Source organism: Poecilia reticulata, chromosome 23, assembly GCF_904066995.2.
Source record: "Poecilia reticulata chromosome 23, P_reticulata-male-v2, whole genome shotgun sequence".
In the NCBI taxonomy this organism is placed as follows: Eukaryota; Metazoa; Chordata; class Actinopteri; order Cyprinodontiformes; family Poeciliidae; genus Poecilia; species Poecilia reticulata.
The window spans coordinates 14627837-14649275 of NC_088852.1; the positions used below are offsets into that span (position 1 = coordinate 14627837).

At 40.9% G+C, this 21439-nt stretch overlaps 2 protein-coding genes across 3 annotated transcripts; one reads left to right on the plus strand and one right to left on the minus strand.

Annotated features, from left to right (window-relative positions):
* The first annotated feature begins 21 nt into the window (after window positions 1-21).
* On the plus strand, window positions 22-10251 carry LOC103459588 (DENN domain-containing protein 11-like). The gene is made up of 9 exons (XM_008401279.3): window positions 22-397; window positions 2351-2450; window positions 2659-2817; window positions 6104-6260; window positions 6373-6511; window positions 6588-6719; window positions 6798-6948; window positions 7524-7592; window positions 7805-10251. The coding sequence occupies exons 1-9, from the start codon at window positions 22-24 to the stop codon at window positions 7998-8000; spliced, it is 1479 nt and encodes a 492-aa protein (XP_008399501.1). The 3' UTR covers window positions 8001-10251.
* LOC103459587 (FYVE, RhoGEF and PH domain-containing protein 4-like) lies at window positions 10152-18491 on the minus strand. Of its 2 annotated transcripts, XM_008401276.3 has the most exons (16): window positions 18235-18490; window positions 15740-15880; window positions 14960-15488; window positions 14427-14871; window positions 13940-14085; window positions 13569-13725; window positions 13339-13477; window positions 12961-13019; window positions 12653-12796; window positions 12404-12576; window positions 12111-12141; window positions 11954-12034; window positions 11729-11848; window positions 11499-11642; window positions 11227-11367; window positions 10152-10507 (listed from the first exon to the last, which is right to left on the minus strand). In XM_008401276.3, the coding sequence occupies exons 1-16, from the start codon at window positions 18458-18460 to the stop codon at window positions 10331-10333; spliced, it is 2853 nt and encodes a 950-aa protein (XP_008399498.1). In that variant the 5' UTR covers window positions 18461-18490; the 3' UTR covers window positions 10152-10330. The 2 variants fall into 2 exon arrangements, with proteins under 2 accessions (XP_008399498.1, XP_008399499.1); XM_008401277.3 differs by lacking the exon at window positions 15740-15880 and having other exon boundaries at window positions 18235-18491.
* Between the last annotated feature and the right edge of the window lie 2948 nt (window positions 18492-21439).

Genomic DNA, 21439 nt, shown 5'->3' on the forward strand with positions numbered 1-21439 from the left:
AGACCGACGCCGACGAGCAGGATGGTGGAGCGGTCGGACCGAGCCCCTCTGTTGGACTGGGAGGAAATCCCATCCGCGGAGAAACCCGGCGACGATGCCCCGGCGGCGACTCCCTCCGAGGAGCGACTGTCGAGCCCGTCCAACAGCCGCGGCACGGCGGGATGCTCGGGGTTTGGGTGGAGCAGCGGACCTGGGGGTCCCACTCCACCCAGCAGGTCCGAAGCAGACGGCTGCAGCGCCCCGCCGGCGGCCCCGGAGCGAGCGCTGCCGCCCGACGAGGAGGAGCATCTCTCGGATTCAGGGACGAGGGAGGCGTCGCTGGAGGACAGGATGGTGAAGTGGGAGGAAAAGGACCAGATTGTGTCTGTCTTTGTAGTTACATTTAATACCAGAACAGGTGAGACAGCTAATATGTACAAATTGTTTTCAGGGAAGCATGAAATATTCTGAGTAAATTAAGGATTATGTGTAATTTAGAACCATCCTTTCCAGGCATGATGCCTAGAACAAAATAAGCGCCTGTCAGAGCAAACTCTGCAGATCATTCTCCCACAGGTGTGGCTTTTCCTGATCTCTCTCTCCAAGTTTAAAGACAAAGTCGAAAGTCACGACACATTTTCCCTTGCCAGGTCAGCGGGGGTTTGACCAAATGTCAGGATAAGTGATATAAATCAATCAGGCGTCGCCTTCAGCAGGAGGTAACCCATACATTTTTAATCAGGGCTGTCTTGAAGATTGGCAGAGCCCTGGTGAGTCACTTGCCAGATGGATTGCTTAGTCTGAGGGCAAATCAAACAGAGAATCAATGGATGATGGAGAAAAGCTGCTCCGAATGGAGGACAGGAGATTTCCTGCAGGGTGGAGCTGTGCTCTTTTATGGGTTTGCGGCATGTGAGGCTGACATGACATGACGAGCAGGTTGCTACTGTCATGCTTGTTCAGTAAGAAGGAATCATTACTGGATAATTACCACTGCATGTCACAATCTTAGGTAAGAAGAACGCAAATAAGAATGAAGAGTCAATAATATGATGAACCTCCAGCCCACCAGTGCCATGATGCTACAGCGTTTAACAATAACAATCAATGTACATCTAGTAAATCATTGCATTATTGAAAAAGCATTATTTTTAGCAAAAGAGAAAAAATGTTTATAATCACGGAGCCCAGATTTCTTCACAATAAAGACTTCCAAAAGCATAGTTGCAGATGAACCATTTGAAATCGCACCTTGAATAAAGTTGCAACTTACAAAAAAGAAATTGCTAAAGTTTTAACATTTAAGAAATGTTTCTGGGGCAAGGAACCTGAGAGTTGTTTACTTTCTTTAAAACGTCTAGACTAGTTTTGTCTCAGTGTAACGGATGGTCCAGAATGACACTCTTTATATAAGCAAGTCTGATTTTTATTATTTATTTATTTATATTAACAAAAGGCACCTGCTGCTGAGCTAAAAAACACTTTGATCAGATTTCAGCTGAGTAAAGAAAAGCAGATCAGAATGAAACTAAAGTGTATTGCAAGAGCATTTCTGCTTTTTTCACAATCTGTTGCCTAACAACGATAAAGTTCCACACACAGTTTATTAGGATTTAATGCAGTAGACCAACACAAAGACGTGCATAATTGTGAATTGCAAGGGAAAGGATACATCTTTGCACAACTATTGATTCTTATTTTTGCCTAGTCTTTTCAGTTGTGGCAATGATTTTCCAAGTCTCTCACTGAGACTTTTATTAGGCTTTTCTTGGATTTATTGCTCCATCCATCTTTCCCTCAACTATAATTAGCTAACATAAGATTAAAACAAAAGCTTCTAGTTAGATCCTGATCTAAAGATGCAAATTATTTCAGAATTATTTTATTATTATAAAAGGAAAATATTTACATTTAAGGGTTAAAATGCAGCCTAACAGTTGTTCTATTTGAAGCAGTTGATTTGAATTTAAGTATCAAAGTAAATGGAGCTGGATAAAAATGTACACCACACTTTTCAGACATTCTTCTTTGTTTTTATCTTCTTAAAACAAATGTGCCGTGTTCTCTTCCACTTTACAAATAAGTGTTGCTTTTTGTGGTCTATCACATAAAATGCCATTAAAACATTCTGTAGTTTATGGTGGGGGAAAAAAAAGGTTGGTTTGTGGACAAACCAGCTCATATTCCTGCAGAAGGTTGTTTGACTGACGCACGTAACCGAACGCAGTCAACTCGCTGAGTCACGTTCTCTGTCCGTCTGCACCTGTCAGGCCCGGTCTGCTCAGCCGAAGCTCACGGTGACTTCCACGTCCCGTTTAGCTCCCTGAATACGAATGTACCCGTCTGTTTCTGTCGTCTGCGTGTGACACAGGTAACATGTTGGAGTGGTGTCTACCCAAAGACATGGACCTGGAGGGAGTGGAGTTCAAAGCCATCGCCAGCGGCTCCCACCGAGTCAGCACGGACTTCATGTGAGTGGCTCTGTTTGCAGGCAAACAGAGTAAGCCAGCTTCAAATATTAGGATGCGGCCCCAGATCTCCTACCTCCCCCCCCGCCCCCCCATCTCCCCACCTCCCGTCCTGGCAAAGTGCTGTCTGGCGCAGCCATCTGGCAGTGCCTTCGCTTCTCCCTGACTCACTGCCTCATCTTCCAACCCCACATCTTTCCTCCTTCTGCAGCTACTTCCGGAAAGGCCGCTACTTTGGCCTCGCCTGCTTCGCCAACATGGCGGTGGAGAGCACGGAGGAGAGGGGGGCCCGGATGAAGTCGGTGGGGATCCTGTCTCCGTCCTACACGCTGCTCTACCGCTACATGAGCTTCCTGGAGCACCAGGTCAGGTAAGGAAGGACCGTCTTTTACGGCAAGCAGCTTCTGGCTTCAGCAAAAGTCTTACTTTACCTTCCTCTTTTAGCAGAGATCAACATTGTGACACGACTGTTGCACTGTCACGATTACATTAAAACTGCTGACTCACTTTCTAATTATGACTGAATTGTAACCACAAACTCGTCTTTCACTTGGCCGTGCTTGTAGGAGACACCTTAAGTACACATTCACACCTGGAAACCTGAGCTGGTCTGATCACTGCGGAGTTGTGCTGGGATCAGCTGGAGTTAAAAGTCTTATTGTAGGGCATTAGGGTGGCTTTAGTGTCTAGTCAAAGCATTCACGCTATGAACTTCAGTGTGTTTTACTGGGATTTTATTTGTCAGACCATCACCAGCCAGGTTATATTTATGATGTGGGAGGAGAATGGTGCTTCAAAGTTATTCACTAAAAACTGAGGTGTGCAATTATATTCAACTAAAACCCCTTTACTCTAATCCCTTCAATTAAAACTGAGTGCCTCTAGAAGTCAAACATTTTGTGAAGTCAGAGGAACACATCAAATAGGTCAGGAATAAAATGTTGTTTTAGGACAATTATTAGTCATGTTCTGGTGGTCAAACAAAAATAAAAAGACTGTTTTAATGGTTTAACATGGTGGTAGCATCATTTTCTGTTGGAAGTTGCAAAAGATTTGAGATTGAGGCAGAAAATGGTAAAAAAAGTCTACTCGAGTTACTGAGTAATTGATCAAATTATCAGTCATCTAATATTTAAAAATTAGATGGCCCAAGATATAAAGTTAAGTGGAAATTGTTGTATTTTAAGGACAAGAATAACAATATTTCATGTAAGTAGCCAAAAATAACAAAATCAACCAAAATATTTTTTTTCACATCAGTTTCTTTCAATAAAAAAACTAATGAAACTTTAACAAAAACTGCAGATGTGTCTTTGTCGAGTGGAGTTTTGGTTAAAACATGTTTGCTCTTCGTTCATTGAAGAAAATCCAGAAATTTTACTCAAGTAAAAGTAAAACGTACAGCGTAGTAAAAAATACTCCTTCAAGTAAATAAAAAATAAAAAATAAAAAATTACTCGATATAAGCTAATTGAGTAAATATAACTAGTTGCTACCCGACTCTGAAATTAACTCCCGATAAATTGAGAGAAATCAAGTTTAAAGCTACCAGAAACCCATTCTGTCACATTCCAAAAAAAGAAAAAAGAAACTAATTACTGGAGCAATTACTGCTTTAAAGTCTCACCTCAGGGAAGCAATAATATGAATTTATTTCTATTCATTCACTTTGTTGACAAAACCCTTTGAAGCCTGTCTATCATCTCACTTCCATTTCAATAAAAATGCACCATGTTATCTCATAAAATTCCAACAAAGTACATCCAAGTTTGTGGTTGTAATGTGATAAAGAAAATTACAAGAAGGATAAATACCTTAGCGAGGTATTAACATTTTAATCTTTCCTGGAATGAACTAAGGCTGAAAGCATTAGTATTTCAGTCTTTTTACATTTTGATCCAGACAAAAGGGAATAAAACCCTTCAGACGACTTTCTACTTCTCCTTTCTTTAGACTCTCAATGCCAGACTCACACTTCCTTTTTTTCAGTTGAACACACCGCTCTCTCCACATTCAGCTTCTCTTCTCTCCCTCTCCTTTCTTCTTGCACGGTTCCCACACTGCGGCCTCCAGTCATGCGGCGCTCCTGCTCATCATTCCCCCACATATCTCTCTCCAGATTCCCCCATCTGACGGCTGCTCTGGTAGTCGTCACTCCTTGTACAAAGGGCGTGCTGTTGGTCACGGGGTGACTCAAACGTTAAGGAATTTCTCTGGTTTCTTCTCTCCTCCTGACAGTCAAGAGCCGAAATCCTATTTTGCTCTTAGAGTATTGAAGGGGAAGTATGGCAACAGTCGGATGAAGGACAAGTAAAGGAACTTAGGTAACTGTTTGAAAATGTTTGGTGTGAGACAGAACTACGCAAGGCTGGCGCAAGGGCAGGGCATGTAGGAAACAGTGAGACAGTGGTGAGGTGTGCGGTAAGGGCGACAGGCCGGTTCAAGGCGGGGCTTGGGATGCATCAAGGATTTTTTTCCCCCCTATATTTTAATAGACTGTCCAAGAAATTGCCACAAAGTTTCTTTGTTAAGTTATCATTTAAAGTTACTTAACTGATAAAATAATCTTTGACATTAACTATGATGCTGCAATAACAGTGATGTTTTCAGTCCTGATTTAAAGCCGCCATCAGTTTCTCTCCACATCTAATGAAAGCGTTTTTGGAGCCCAGTAATTAAAATGCAGTCTTCGAACTTTTAATTCTGGTCACTGGAATATGGAAAAGCCACCATTACAAAAGTTTAAATTATTGGAAATGAAAGTATGCACCATTCTTTTTTTTCTGTCCTTTTTTTGACAGGCAGCCTCTCCTGACCTCTAACCTTCTGTTTTAAACAATGAATCTCTTGTGCATTAGGCTGTGGTAACCTCTGACTCAGCTAGATGCCGTAACACACTGTAACATGATAAGAAGAGCAAACAGATTTGAAATAAAACGTACTGAGTATGAAGCACTGAGGAACACCACATGTGAGGTTCAGTAAAATAAAAACAGATGATTTTATGCAGTATTATACATTTATAAACTTTTTTTTTGCTTCTAAACTAATTTTACATCTCTTATTTGTTTTTGCTGTTCTCACGTAAATCAGATTTGAAACTCCTGAAGCATCATTTTAGAGGTTTTGTCATTTCTCTTTGCTGTGGTCGGATATTTTTCCCAGCCTGACTTTCATCTCGTCAGTCTTGTTACCCAATGACGGTTTCCAGGTCACGGACAAATTCATTTGTGTAATTAAGTCCTGCGGCTGACGTGCTCATTTGCTTCACAATGCTCCTACAATAATTAGCGAACGCTTAACCCGCCGTTTTCCATTTTCAATGTTTTTGTTATTGTCTTAAGTTTGTTGCTGTCGTTGGGCGAAGCGGAGGCGGAACGTCGTGATTTTCGTCAGCCGCAGTCAGAACAGCTTTGCTCCGGGACCTGAAGCCATCTGTCCACGCGCTGATTAGTGCTCTCGTTTTTAGACTGTTTCCAGCGCTGAGTCGGAATAACACGGGCAGTATGTGGTTTTGATTGGTGACTCAGCTCATTATAGTGAATGTGCACCACCAACAAATATTTGCCCGTGGCTGTAAAAGCTTCAGAGTTTATATGTATTATATTTTTTACGGTCCAGACCTCTCTTGATGCCATTTCTTCTCTTTTCCACAGGCTCCAGCTTCAGTCCCCGGGACACTATTCACCCCTGGAGGCCTTTTATGAGGACAAGAGGGCGCTACTGCCCCCCAGTGGAGAGGATGTTATAACTGCATTCCCAGCCAACGCATGGGGAGCTGCAATTAACAACAGCATGCACCCTGAGATGAAGGTAGGAGAGATCTTCACACTTCTATGACAATAAAATGGTTTACTTTGTTGTTTTTTTTTCAGCTGATGACGTATGTTTCAGTAGTTTCTGCCTGTGTTTGTGTTTGGGATAGATCACTCATCCAGCAGGCTGCATGTCCCAGTTCATCCGCTTCTTTGGGGAACAGATCATGGTCCTTTGGAAGCTGGCTCTCCTCCGAAGGCGGATCCTCATCTTCTCTCCTCCGCCCGTGGGTGTGGTCTGCTACAGAGGTGGGAAACGTTCTGATAAAAACGTCCCACGCCATCGAAAGGCACGTCAATTCTTCTGTTTCCCGTCCTCCGTCAGTGTACTGCTGCTGTTGCCTGGCCAACATCTCCATCCCCGGCGTAGGCGTGGCAGTACCCGAGTTCCGGCCTTTCTTCTACGTTAACGTCGCCGACATCAGCGCCCTGGAAAACGAGCTTTCCTATGTAGCTTGTGAGTGATTCGCAAAACATTTCGCACCGAACGAGGAAGTCGATGGTAACCGGGCGCGGGACATGTTTGCATGTTCAGGTACGACTGAGAAGATCTTTGAGGAGAAGAAAGATCTGTATGATGTGTATGTTGATAATCAGAATGTGAAGACCTACCGAGATGGGCTGAAGCCTCTGCTGCGCCTCAGCGCCGCCGACAGAGAGAAATATCGCAAGCTCACTGAGCAGAGGTAGGTGACTGGAGTTACACAGTGAAATTAGTATTTGTTTCCTGCTTTGTTGTGTCTCGGAAAACCATCAATGCGCCTTTAACGGGTGGTGTGCACTGTTAGCCACACATATAAAAAATGGCTGCTAACAGATGTGCAATTACACAACCGCACATATTTGAAAAGCAGAAGTGGAGCCTCCTGCACAACCAACTTGAATGCAGAAAGTGGTTTCTGAATGATGAGTCATCAACAAAACAGCCATAAAACCAGCTGACCAAAAATGCTGGAGCTCCACTGTGGTTGCTAAGTGACAGCGCAGTTCACATCGAATGTGACTCCACATTCAGACTTTTTTGAAACAGTTTGTTTTCCAGACACCAAGAACCATTAACTTATTGCCGAAAAAGAATGGCTGAATGGTTTTTTTTAAGTGCTTTAAGACCGAAGTGGAAGTATAAAACATGCAAAAAGTACATTTTGCATCAAAGCGGTATGACTACTTTTGCAAGGCGCTGTATATTCTTAGGAGCTCGCTTTAAGAAAAGGTTTGTTGTAGTAAGACCATAAACAGTGAGAAGTGTCTGTGTCTGTAGGCAGATGTTGCTGTATTCCCAGGAGGAAAATGGAGACTGTGTGTCCAGCGAGGAGGATCTTTTTATTTTGTAAGTACATCATAAATGTTTTAGACGTTTTTTAAATTAGAATCCTGGATGCAGCTTAAAGTTAAATCCACCCCTGAGTTCTTGTTTTCATTTACAACAAACACAAATCAGGGTTTTTGACCAACAGAGTAAAACTAACCAAGGGAAAACAGAGAACAGTGTTTAAAAAGTGGAAGGTTCAGGGAAGTTCTCGTTTTGTTTTACTTCTGAAGGTTTTTCCTGGAGCAGAACAACAGGATTTTCCAGACTCTGAGCGAGGTGGCAGGGAGCCCGGATCCCACCATCACCCAGGACAGCGTGAGGGCCATGGGCCTGGATCCCCATGGAGACAGACTCTTCCTGCTCCACCTGCTGGAAATCTACGGTTATGACAGTCTGCTGGTTTCAGAGCAGCTGTGCTGCAGCTGAGTGTTTTTATTGTTTTTTTTTTGTTTTTTTTTCCTGTCTGTCATCACTGCTGGTTTTAACACAGGGGGCCTATCTGCCTCTGATTGCTGCACCACTGGCTTTGGGACACTGTTGAAGGCGCCATGCTGTAATGTTTGGTCTCCTCCAAGACAGCCAGAATGTCTGAACTCAGTGGTACCGACAAAAATGTGGTAAATTCTACTTAGCAGAGCCTTGTGGAGATTTCCATACAGCCGTTGTGTTTGATATCAATACTGAGCCATGTTTTTTGTTTTCCCCAGACTGTTGAAACATTTGACTAGATAAACAAAAACCGAACCGCACAAACGTATTAAGCCAGCGAGTTTTACAGTACGAAAGGTAACTAGAGGTGGGCTTCCTGTAAATAAGGCTGATTTGTCTGTGATCCGTGTGTCAGTGTATGTGTGTGATATCAAGTCTGAATCTCTGCCAGTGTTGCACTTCGTGTACCGTGTGCTGGATTTTAAAGAGACACTTTTTTGCCCAGGTGATCCAAATTAGGGCTCAAGGTCTTTCACCGACACGTCAAACTGCCTTCGCCTTCACCAAGTACGTCTGTAACATCACCAACCAAGTGACATTTAGTGACACAACGTATGTCTGAGAGGAGAATGTTTGAAAGACACAAAGGCAGCAGGTTGGTTCTAGAGATGTGTTTATTTTTGCACTTTTAGACATCAGGAGTTAAGCTTTGAGATGAATCCTATCAACATACAAGGCCAATTTAGCTCCATTAGGAAGAATAATTTTGTCATTGACCAAAAAATAAAAATAAAAAATTCAGAGCAAAAACACAAAAAGCACTGAAAGCATCAATTTCTATTACAATGTAATGGAAAAAGTAGACTATTTGAGTGGAGCTACCGAGATTTATGTAGCTCAATAGCTCCCTCTGGCTTCTATTAGATGTATTGCACGATTAAGATCCAACATGTTCGACCTCTTAGCGTCTCCGCTACGGTTCTTTTCCATTGACGTTTTCAGTTACTTAAAAGTAACCGTTTATTCTGCATAAAGAATATAAAATGACAGCTAATAAATGTGATTTTATATCAACCCCAGTCAGAATCTGGGGCGGCGGGAGTAGTTACTGCAGCTTCTTTTGCGCTATAAGTAATCTGAAACAATATACAGTGCCTTGCTAAATTAGGTGTAGCCTACTCCTTAAGCGTTTCCACATTTTTGTCACATTACAACCCGAAACCTCAATGTAGTTTGAAGTATTTTTATGCATTAGCTTCTTTGCAAGATTAACACAATATTAGTCAGGATGAATGTGAGTTTGACCAGATTTCCGTGTAGATTCACATCTGGAGTTTGACTAGGCCTCTCCAATGAATGAATACAGTTGATCTGCATTTAGCTTAATTGATTAAAAACAAAAGGCAGACATTATTTTTGGAACAAACCGTTACCTGTCTGGTTGTATTCCTTAGTGCTTTTTGTTCATTTGCACACCTTAAAACAAACACAAAAAAAAAGGTATTCTGGATGCCCTGGATTTTATTTCGATTTATTTAAATAGACAACTTGATGAAATACTTGCCACATATTTTAGCTTTTGCTATTGTGTGTAGCACACATAAAATTTGATAACACACAGAATTGTGTGGCTAAAATGTGAAAATGTTTAAGGGGTATGAAACCAGTATACCACTGTATAACCCCACAGCTTTTAGCACATCTTACTTTTGGTGACTTTTAAAGGTTAATCTGCATAGTTCTAGAAATCACACCCAAACCCCCTCAAAATGCGTTTCATTATAATCATCTGTAGATGAAAATGCAACCATTTGTTTTAAATTCATACAGCAACACGCTGCACAGTAAGATAACTCAGAGCTTTCAGTCAGTGTCCTGCATTAACTATGAGATCCAGAGGTCTAACTCAGCGATTCTTTTTCTATTTTAGTTTTATCTGTAAGATATTAAATGTGAATCTAAATGTGTTTTTATGTAAAGAAATGGGATCAGCTGAATGTGTTATACAGCGACGATGATCTCCCTGAGCCTCCGTGTATATCAAACCCATGCACCTGTACACTGTAAGAAAACATTTCCACATCTCGCCAACTAAAGCTACTTGTACAAAGCAGAAGCAAACATCTTTGTAGTTAAGGATAGTCTGAGTCATGTTAAAAACACCTTTGCTTTATTTATTTTCACCGTCAATCATGTCAGAAATAAAGTGCACAACCACTTTTAATAAAAAATTCTTCTCTTGCTCTTATTTCAAATATTCCTTTATCTGTGAATGTACATGCTTTCAGGATTGTTTTCCCACGGTGAGGATTTTCTGTGTCCGTGGATCACAAACTTCTCACCACGGCCAGTTTAAGTACGGTCAACCAGTTCTGTTTCACGTCCAGATCGTCGCAGGAGAACACGTGGCTGGTTTTGGACTGTTTGAGACTGAAATGGTTCTGATCCTGCAGCTCCTCGATCACACAGCTGAGTAACGGCACGGTGAGCAGGGGCTTCTCGTCCTGGACACAAGGAGGGAAAGAAAGGACCAACAATGGCTGTCACTATAGAACAAATATCAATAAGAATGACCACTTTCATTTGGCAAAATTCCTTGTACTGGAGTTTCTAAGCTGTACAAACCTTCAGCAAAAAGTTTAAGTAGCAGAAAATGAGTAGTTTTAATACGTTTTGAACATCTACTGTAAATGTCTGAGGATTTTCAAGGACATTTACAGATTCAAATCAGGCTCCTGGGAAAATAAGTGAGCTTTTCTACTTCTACATTCAAACAGATTGAAACAATCCACAGCAGTGATGTGTTAACCTCCAATTGTCTGGTTATTAGAAACTACTCAAGTCCAGAATTATTTATGCCCCTAGCAGATTAAAATTTAAAGTACACAACTATTTAAGCACTTTGAAATAGTTGTTTGCAGTTTTAATTGACTGTGCAATATTTCAAACAAACATATTTTTACTGATGTCATATTACACCAGGTCAAGATGTGTAAAAATCCTTCAAATGAATTCATCTTTTAACGCAGTAGCAACAGAAAAAAAGTAGAAAGTGTGTAATGGCAGATAAACGTCTTTTCAGCATCTCTGTTGCATTTGTAAATTATTCTACAAGACATCTCATTAAAAAGCAATTGCCTTTTTCTTTAAGTGTGTTGTACTTCTTCATCTATAGTGACAATAAATAAAAGATTGTATACAGATAAAATTGATGGATCATTACCTGTGGAGTATTGTACACATGGAAAAATGGAGGCTGAGTCCCACTGAGAACGCACCACACTTCTTGCCAAATCGTGGAGTTGTCCCTGTACTGTAGGAACCCACTCAGAACACAGTCCATTGATCCTGGATATGCTTCACACTGGGATGAAACCAAAAGCAAAACTTGGATCAGAATGTTGCAGGATAATCTAGTAACATAAATGTAGCCGCAGCTTGACTGGGAAAACCTAAAGCAGAAAAAACGCAATCCAGTATCACAGAACATCCTACCTCCAACATCCGTCTCTTTTTTCGCTCCATCCTCTCGGCTCTCTGGCCAGCCAGGACGGAGTAACAAGCTTTGCACACTTTGTTCAGCCTGTTGCTGTCGTACTCTAAAGCCACTTTGTTGTCTGAACACTTCCAACACACCACCTGGGGGGGAGAGCAGACACCATCACCTGTGAACTGGCCTTGTGTTGCGTTCTGTTTCGTACAGTACAAAGCGTCCGGATCCTCACGTAGCCACAGGCGCGACAGTGATGTCTTCTCCTGGTGAGTGCATTGAAAGGCTCCTGGCATGTCATACACAGGGTCACCTCATTGTCTCTGATCCAGCGAGGGGCTCGTCGGCCAAGTTCCTGTACAACAGGTGTCTATCTTAGTGGGGGGTTTTTTTATTTTTAATTGCACACAATGACCAATTTGTGGCTGCAATTTTCAAGGAAGTATGTGATCCAACCTACAGTTTCTTCTGTAGGTTCTTTAGTAGGCAGTTTGAAGGTTTCGTTTTTCTTCTGAAACACATCAATGGCTTCTTGAATTGCCTAGAGATAGAGTACAAATTAGAAGTCTTTCTGTGACTTCAGCAGCAGTTAATGTACTGCAGCTAAACAAAAATACCTTTATCCAGTCGTCTCGCTCCTGCTCAGAGCTTGTAAAGAAAGTTAAAAAAAAACTGATTACATTTAAATTGAATGCAACATGTAAAGTGCTTATTGGAAATCAACCGCTTGAATTTAATTGCTAAGGCTGCAGGGCATTCATTTTACTTTGTGCAAGTCTTTGAAAGTAACAGTCTGCATAATGCGTGTCCATTAAAATCCATTCAGATACATCCTGTATGAATCAGAAACGTTAACACTTGTTTTCAAAGAGCTCTGGACTTCAGCTGTTAGGAAATGCTGTGAACCTACCTGGCCTGTAGCTCCAGAGTCTTTTCCTTGCCAGAGACCTGGAAAGTGTACGAGTGGTCTTCATTGGTCGTCTGTTGCGTTTGCATGCCATCCACGCCAATCCTGCAGCGGACAGTAAACCGCTGCCCAACCAGGCTGAACTTTGCGCAGCAGCACAGCAAGAAGTTGTTAAACTGTGTACATAAAACACTAACGTTAGTATTAGTGTGACGAACACTGGAGGAGATTTTTTTCCTGCACACAACCGACCAAGAACAGATGTCTCTCCATAGCCGACGTGTTCCTGGCAGCCAGTTTCAGCAGGCGACCTTCTTTGAGAAATTCGTTAGCGGGGTTGACCACTTCTTCTTCTCCAACCATCTCATAAATCTCCAGAAGCCGTTTCAGGTTCTCCTACGATGAAACAAACATGGACTGAATTGATCTGCTTAAAAACCCATCAATACTGTGCCTATGTTGTCACCATAGTCTATAAAATAAAATGAAAATATTGAGGTGGTGAAAATCGCCAACATTAGCTCGAATCAGAACGGTATCAAAGTTAGGCGTTTACGCACGGCTTTGTGGATGGCACTGTTTGAGTGAATTGCTGCCATAGAAACAGCCTCCAAGGATTCTATGGGGGGAAAAAGTAAAACAAGAATCTCAAACACTTTCAAAACTGTCTTAGGAAAACTAGCAATAGTTATAGTATGAACAGCATCTTCCGTACTTTTTGGAATCCCTGGCAACAATGTGTAATTTAATATTTTACTTCAATAGCATAACCTCATATATATATATATATATATATATAAATAAAAAGAAAATGCTACAAAGTCTCTTCCAGCCTTTGGTCTGTAATTTCACTGTAAGATCACTTCAAGGCATTTTTTGTTGTTCATTTTCATCAGTTTATGTCTTGTGATTTGGTAAAAAAAAAAAAAACCACTTACTGTTAGCAAGCTCATAATCTGGGTCCACTTCAGGAAGCTTCTTCAAGTAATCCTTCAGGAGCATCTCATAGCGTGGAACCCTCTGGACCGGTTCCAGCATGTGGTGCTGCAGGGTGAGGTTGCCGCACAATTCCTGACTCTAGCAGCACAAACATAACACCATTGATCAGATCTAGGTGAGACACGTAGAGATGTACAAATAGATCCTTGCTCTGGTGAGTGTTTCTTGCCTGGATGTCCTGGATGATGTTTCTGAAGGCAGATGAGCGTTCGGTCCAGGTTCTGACCAGTTCTATGGCTCGGTCAAAGTTCCTGATGTAGTCAGCATACATCCTCAGGAAGGGTGCGTGCTGCAGGAGAGCTTTACCCAAACCAGGGCTTTCATGCCTTTGTTGAAATGTAGCAGAAAAATATTTTTAATGTCTCAAACAATTCCTGTTATAAGGACATTTTATGTTCATTAAAAAACAAAATGCTATTTTGGCCAGGCCTGATGGTGCAACGTCGTGTATTCTCTAGTCGGGTATAAAATGGTTCCCCCTTTAATGAAAGATTAAGCAGCGGTAAGGAAGTTCACCAAGTAATTAGAACCAAGACTCACCAGTGCATGATGCAGTTTTCCAGATCAGGCAGTAGAAACTGGCTGTGGAATGAGTAGATGGACGATATGTTGGAGAAGATATTTTTTATCACGTCAGGAGGAAATGAGCCGCGATCGGCTTCTTGTGTAAGTCGTAAGCAGAAGACCTGCAGAGAGTTAAGAAGCCAAGGTCACGCAGCAATGTTCATGATCATTTTTACAACTTCTCTTTTTAATTATGCTCAGATTTGTAGTGCATGATTGCATTTACTCATTTCCATAAAGGAAATGAAACCACCAGCGCTCGAGCCATCTGTCCAACCTTGTTTACTTCAGCGTAGCTCATTCGTGTGTGCTGCAAAGATTATTTTTGTCCATCGTCTGGCACCAAAAGGTTACCACATATTCATTTACCACATTCCTGTTGCACTTAACCAAACTTTTGAAATGCATTAGCTTTATGTCTTTTTTATAAGATCAAAAAACCAAAACACAAAAGTTTTGTTACCTGGTCGACAAGGTGGAGACGGGCCACATACGTCCTCTCTGTCTGCAGCAGCTCATTAGCTATCCTGTATAGTTTCTGTTCTTTGTCATCTTCACTTTTTGACTCACTTCCTCCACTTTCCTTCATTTTCTCCCGATCTTCCTCGTTATTGTCAGCTTGTGAAACCAGGTGACAGCTCTCTTCTCTAGCGGTCACTTTATTCCACTCACAGGAATACCTGCTAACGCGTCCTCCGAGTGCCTTGCCTTCATCCATTAGGCTTTCTGTTGACTCTTCACTCTGCTGTATTTTGCCATTTTGTTGTCCTGGAGAAAGTTCAGTGCCATTACTGCAAAGACGGTCTCCATCTGTGGTTCTTAGCTTACAGTCAGCTGGGGTCTTGATATCGACACCAGGCCCATTGCAGTTAGCTGATTTTAGAGGTGCAGCTTTTTCAGGAGGAATCCTGCATAGAAGGCAATTTTTTTTTTTTTTAGAAATGATCTTCATGCATAAAAGTAAAAAAAAAAAATACACATCAGCCAACTTCCTACCTGGTTTCATTCATGTAGACTGTTAAATCAGGCACGCTTAGAGATTTTTCTGCCTTCTTCTCTCGTTTCGGCAGTTTCTCACTTGAGATTCTGTGCAGGCCCAGAAACGACTTGGAGCTCTTGGCAGGGCTAAAGCTGCCCATCTTCTTCAGAACGGGACTCGGGGTGCGCAGCTTTCCCATTAGAGGGCTACGGTTTTTTGGGGACAGCTTAGCAGGGCCGTGGCCCGTCTCCCTCAGTGGACTGAGACCCTGAGTACTTATCTCAGCCGGACTTGGAAATCTTGAAACTAAACTGCTTGAAAGGTTTGGCGCCAGCATGGGATGTTCCGCAGACACTGGATTCAAAAAGTTGCCTCCTCCACCTCTGACTGGACTGGGTGACCCTTGACAAATCTGTGGGCTAACACAGGAAATGCAGATTCTACAATCTATGTTGGTTGAGCCATTTCCTGTGTCTAAAGTGGGATGGCAGGCTTGATCTTGTCCGGTCTTCTGAAACCTCTGAAGGTGAGCTGGTTTAGGAGTCGCTACAAACACAGAAGGTTCGGTGGGAAAATGTTTCATCACTGCATTGTTAAAAAAAAATTAACAAAACAGAATTTCCACCAACTCAAACTTTTTTTTAGGGTAATTTAACGGTTTTTCATGCAAGATTTACCTTTCTGTTGATCCACAAATGAAATTTTCCGTATGTTCTCAAATACGTGCAAAAGCATTACGTGATAATTCGTAAAAACACACAAGCGTCACATGAAGACGTTTGTATTTTTGAGCTTACTTAGAAACTTGAAAGGAGATCCCTTTGATTTCCTGTTTTCATAATCCTCATTTGTACTAGGTTCGGGGTTTGGTTTTGTTGCAGAGAAAGCGTCGTGAGCACGGCTACAGCTGTGAGCGCCGCACGCTCCGCTGTCCGCATCTAAAAGAAAAAACACCGTTATCTCCAAAGTAAGAAATACAGTGTTAGTCAGCAGTTGGTAACATTTTAAAACTCCTTCAACAGTTAAATGACCTGTAAAAATGTTACTACACAGAAGCGTTACTAAAACCACAGGTCTACTAATTAATGAGGTATGAAAAGCTTTTTTGATATACATTACAACATATATTCAGCCAAAACAAAATTGCTGCCAGTCTCTATTCAACATATGAAACCGATTTTTCCATACAGCAAAAAAATAAGCACCAAGTACTTTAGTTAAATTACCTCCTGCTACTGGTCTACAGTTGTCTACAATTAACCCAGGAAAGATTCTTAGAAGCATTACAAACACGTCCACTGTAATTTAAAAATATATATATAAAAATTTGCAGCATAAGCAAACATGTTACATTTAGACTTTATAGCCGATTGTTTTCCTACCTGCATTTACACCAAGTTGGAGCCAGATTAGCCCTTGTTTGTAGGAAAGTTGATCTATTTGTGCTTCTGTGAGGCTGATTTGTTGGTCATGTGAAGAAGGCTAAAGTCCGCTGCTTTCTCAATGGAAAACTTCTGTTTTTTCACTTCTGCTTAACTGTTTGAGGCAAACCTTTGCCAGACTTGCATGCTTCGCTGCTGCTGTCTCCATAGCAACAGCGCAAAGGACATGCGCAGTTTGTCTAAGAAGTTCTCAAAAATACAAAGGATAACTGAACTTTTAGATATTTAAAAAAATCGGATGCATTTCTGGCTCTTTACGATATAGATTTCAGTGTAAATGTAAATGACGAATAACCCTAGGACTGCTATTTCTGACACAAAAGTTCTGACACATGGTGATATGGGACGATGGTGGTGGGTTTCTGGTTCAATTCCCTTCATGTCAACCTCTGACAGAGGCCCAAAATCAGTTCAGGCAGGTTAGAATGCACCAATGCTCATAGTTTACCACCTATATATTTTGAAACAATTTCACAGATGCAATTTGAACTAGCTCTCATTCTTTATTCATATTTTGCCTGAAATAAAGTTTAAAAACAGAGACATGAAGTGATTCACAAATCAGGATATCGATTATGCTGCCACCTACCATTAATTTTCTTCTCTCCTGTCGTATCTGCTCACATAAACTGTACTTTTACCATGACTAATTTCCATAAACAACTGCTTAAAACCTTCAAACAGAAAATTGAAACTTTGACTGAAAAACGACAATTGTTTTTGAAACCATGTCTAGTCATACATTTGGCTTGTATTGTATGGGTTCTGTTGCATCCGTCTAAAACTTTTACACCTTGATTTACCGTGTAGCCTTTTGGATGGCACGTGTGTGTGGGGGGTTTCTCTTTAAAAAAAAAAAAAAAAAAAAAAAAAAAAACGAGCAACTTTTACACTTACACGTTTGTCTATTTCCCCCGAACATTTATCAGAGTATGGCTTGTACTGCTGGATCCTCTGTCTAACAGTACCAATGAAGCAGGCAGCCTTTAAAAACAGTTCTTCCTCACTGAGAGAACAGTAATTGCTTTGTATGAGAATGTGGGTCTGTGTGGACTAAAGACATAAATGTAGAGACACACAAGCAACGTCTGGGCTTATTCAGTCAATGTGAAATAATACCCTCGTCCACAAAGTCACCAAGTGTGCCTAGTACACTCATACACAAACTGATGCTCTAACTAAGAGGCTGCCCTGGCCACCTCTTAGTAGTTTTACGCTCCCTCCACAAACAACGCTTTTAACTTTTGAATGCACACTCCATAGATTGTTTTTTTAAAAAAGGTTTTATGAAACCAAGTTAACATTTCACCCTTCTGGGTCTGTGGACTTTTTTTTTTTTATGCACCGTGATTGATTGTGTTGATGCAAATGGCACACCATACAGCCTGGGTGCATTTTTGTGGTTAACTGTGATATGCTTTATGACCTTCCATATATCTCTTAGCACCTCTTCAGTCAATGTTTCTGCAAGTTTTTTTGACTCAAGCTCAATGCTCTTGAGTGAGGGGAAACAAAAGCAACTCAACCTTTAAAAGAAAATGACAAATGACGACATTATTTTTATTTCTACAACACACCTTAAAATAGCATTTTCTGTATTCAAGAAACAGGTAGCTGTTAATTGGCAAATGCAACACGAAGAAACAAACAAAAACATTAATATTAGAATTCCTAATTGGTTCATAGCACAACCGCATCATGTTCTTGCTTGAGGTGGTTGGCAGGAGACCCTTTCTGGGGTTTTTTTTTCTCAGAAAGCTACATAGTGCATTGACTGAATTTATTCAGCAGCGACCGGTTATTAAAGAAAGCTTGTTTAAAAAGAAAAAAGTTGAAAGTAGCCACCTCACCTGGGTCAAGGTCGTTCCCTGTCGCGCCTTTGTCTTTCCGTCGGACTGCCACTCGTCTAAATTCCTCCGCCTCACGGGTCCCTGTTAGAGTCAAACTGTTTCTTTTCTTCAAGTCAAACATTGTTTCACCTGCGAACTGTGAAACTCCAATGAAACTTGGCAACATGACCCAGACCATAGAGATGCTACCCGGTGTGTGTGGTTCTCGTTTCACGTGTATAATCATCGGCACCAGCTGTTGAGAAACCCCGCCCACTTATTTAAATAAGCACGCGCCTTTCTTTATGTTCTCTCTCTAAACGCCATCTAGAGAAAATGGAGGCGCTTGGAAAGTGAATAAGGTATTTCTAATAGTTAGCTTTTTTATTTTTATTTTTATTTTTTATTTTACAACAAAAGCCTATAGCCTATATATGTGAAAGTAGTTTTAAATTCTTGGGGGTACTATGACAAAAAAAAAAAAAGCTTATTTGTGTGCTTAGGAGTTTCTGTGCCGATTAATTTTTTTGCGAAGCGTGGGTATCTCTTTAAATGTTACAAAATAAAGCTGTATTTCCTCCCTCAGCCTACTGGCTGCAATGTTGACACCTTGAGATGCCATGAGACCTAAATTCTGAATATCATGACATGGAGGCCATCCCAGTTTCATTTTAGCTTTTAAACTGGTTCTATTGATCCTGTGTCCAGACAGAGGAATAATCAGTAGCCCAGCATCATGACCTGTTTGTTCTGAAGATCCTGCAGGTTCCACTTCTCTTCCTAACGTGGCGCCTCCTCACCCTGATTCTCAGACTGACAGGAGGAACCACAGAGCTCTGTTAGGTTAAAAGTTCATATTCTGAAGTTGGGATATTTTTCCTCCAACAGGTTCCAGAAGAATCACCTCAAACCAGTTGATTTTATTTCGCTGTCCTTTGAGTGGAGTGGAGCTATAAAGGTTGAAAAAGGTTATCATTTTGGAGAAAGTCTCATCAACATCAATATTTCCACTAAATAAGAGGAAAAAAATTGTTTGATAAAGGAAAAGCCTCTCAGACTCTGAGCCCGACAGCACCAAACAATTTTTTTATATTAGACAATTAATTTAATTTCACATAATTATCGCGGTAGAAGCCATTTTGTTTGCTAAATATTTAATGAAACATATTTACCGTGTCTGATGTTTGTTGTAAATGACGTAAAATCACAAAGAACGAGGTAGTCCAAGTTTGTGTTTATTGAACGTTCAGAAATTACAGCGGGTCTGATGCGCCAAGACAAAGATAAAACAACCCGAACCGGTGATGAACTCTAAACCACTCGCACCTTTTCACTCTCCGTCTCTCTGTCGTTAAAGCACACCCGTTGCCATGCCAACCGTCTGCGCTACACAAGCCGACCAGAGATGATGCTAAAAACATTCAGTCCGTTACGATATCAGGTTTTCAGGCTTGATATTTATTTTTGCGATCATTAGTAAGCCTCTCATGAACACAGCGGTGGTTGATCAGTTAATTTTAAACTCCTGCTCTGCTCGTTATTTTGGTAATGGAACCGAAACGCACAGAATTGCGCAACTCCTTGTTGAAACAATAATCACTGAGATTATTATTGCTGTTGGGTCATTGATTTGAACACGTTTTATTGATTTTCTTGTTGTTGTTCTTTCATAAAGTTACGAACGTTTTAAGCGAGTCAGAGGAGGACGTGCTGCTCTCAGCGTCCTGGCGGCGTTCAGTTTGTCTCCTAATGCCGAGATCGACTCGCAGTACGGTGCCGCACCCCTTTACTTCTGATATAGGCCTAAATGAACGATTCAGGAGCAGCTCTGTGTGGATTGTTTGTTCATTTTTCCATTATTTTTTTCCCCAACCTTAGCACTTGAACAAGCAAGTCGGTAAATATGTTTCACAATTAGCTGGATACCAGCTCAATATTTCTTGAACCAAATGATGAAAATAGCAAATGTCCAAATGTTTAGAACAGAAGGACGTGATTCAACAGAATACAACCAAGACCTTCCATAGATATTATTTAAATGACATCACAAACCATTCTCACAACAACCACCACAGAGCATTGATAATCCGCATTATGACTCTATAACACTTAGCACTGAACAAAACCAGTTTTCCATTCAATCAATTAATTTTAAAAAATCAATAAATGAAGGTTTAAGTGCTAATTTTGAACTAAAATACGCTGGTGCTGCCCTGCCTAAAATCCCCTCATTTTTCTAACAAAGAATAATTTTGTAGAAATAAACAAGCAACAAAAAAAAAAAAGTGATAGTAAAATTAATTTCAATGCTCAATGAGCTTAAATACGGGAGAGGCTGTGAGCTTGTCAAAAGACCTGGGATGATCTATGGATCCATTTTCTTACACCATTGTCCCCAGTGGGGTCAGGAGAGGTGCTGGTGCCTGTCTCTAGCAAGAGGCAGGGTACACCCTGGACAGGTCACCAGCAGCACAGAGACAGACAGGACAAAACAACCATGCATGCACACATCCATACCTGAGGATGGGTTTACAGAAATCAGTTAACCTAACAGTCATGCTTTTGGACTTTAGGAGGAAGCCGGAGTACCCGGAGAGATGCATCTATTGGGAGAACATGTAAACTATGGAGGACCAAAACCGACAAAATAAGAAATAAAAGAATATATATATATATATATATATATTTCCATATATATATATATATATATATATGGAAACTGGCAGTGGAGCAAGTACCTGCTGGCGGCAGAGCAGGAACCGGGAGGCCGTTGGGACCCATGACGAGGCTCCGGAGGCCGACGAGATAAACAAAAAAAACCCTTGAGGTCGGTAAGTAAAGGTAAGTTGATGGATGGAAAAAAAGCGTGGTTATTATTTTTTGTTTTGTATGTGTTATTATTGTGTGATATGGACATAAACATTTCCTATCATAAATGGACCTAAGAGCACCAGGTGAGAGACATGGTTAATTTAAGAATACTTAATGAAAAACCCGGCTCCTCTGTTATATATATATATATGAATAATAAACTTCGTGTTTATTAAACACGAAGTTTTTAATTCATTTATGACTGTCTAAAAAGAATGCATATACATATTCTGGACTGAAGGAGGAGCTCTTGTAGAGAAATTCACTCAATAACAGCCACTTATTATTTTTATTTTTTAACCTCTCAAGTATGCTATTCATTGGAATTTCTTTTTCTAAAATTATCTTTTGCAAA

Coding starts and splice junctions, on each gene's coding strand:
- LOC103459588 (XM_008401279.3), top strand. CDS start 22: ATGGTGGAGCGGTCGGACCGAGCCCCTCTGTTGGACTGGGAGGAAATC. Junction 2,451..2,658: donor CGAGTCAGCACGGACTTCAT/GTGAGTGGCTCT, acceptor CTCCTTCTGCAG/CTACTTCCGGAAAGGCCGCT. Junction 7,593..7,804: donor GAGGAGGATCTTTTTATTTT/GTAAGTACATCA, acceptor TTACTTCTGAAG/GTTTTTCCTGGAGCAGAACA.
- LOC103459587 (XM_008401276.3), bottom strand. CDS start 18,460: ATGATTATACACGTGAAACGAGAACCACACACACCGGGTAGCATCTCT. Junction 12,035..12,110: donor AGCGAGACGACTGGATAAAG/GTATTTTTGTTT, acceptor CTCTATCTCTAG/GCAATTCAAGAAGCCATTGA. Junction 11,368..11,498: donor AAAAGAGACGGATGTTGGAG/GTAGGATGTTCT, acceptor GTTTCATCCCAG/TGTGAAGCATATCCAGGATC.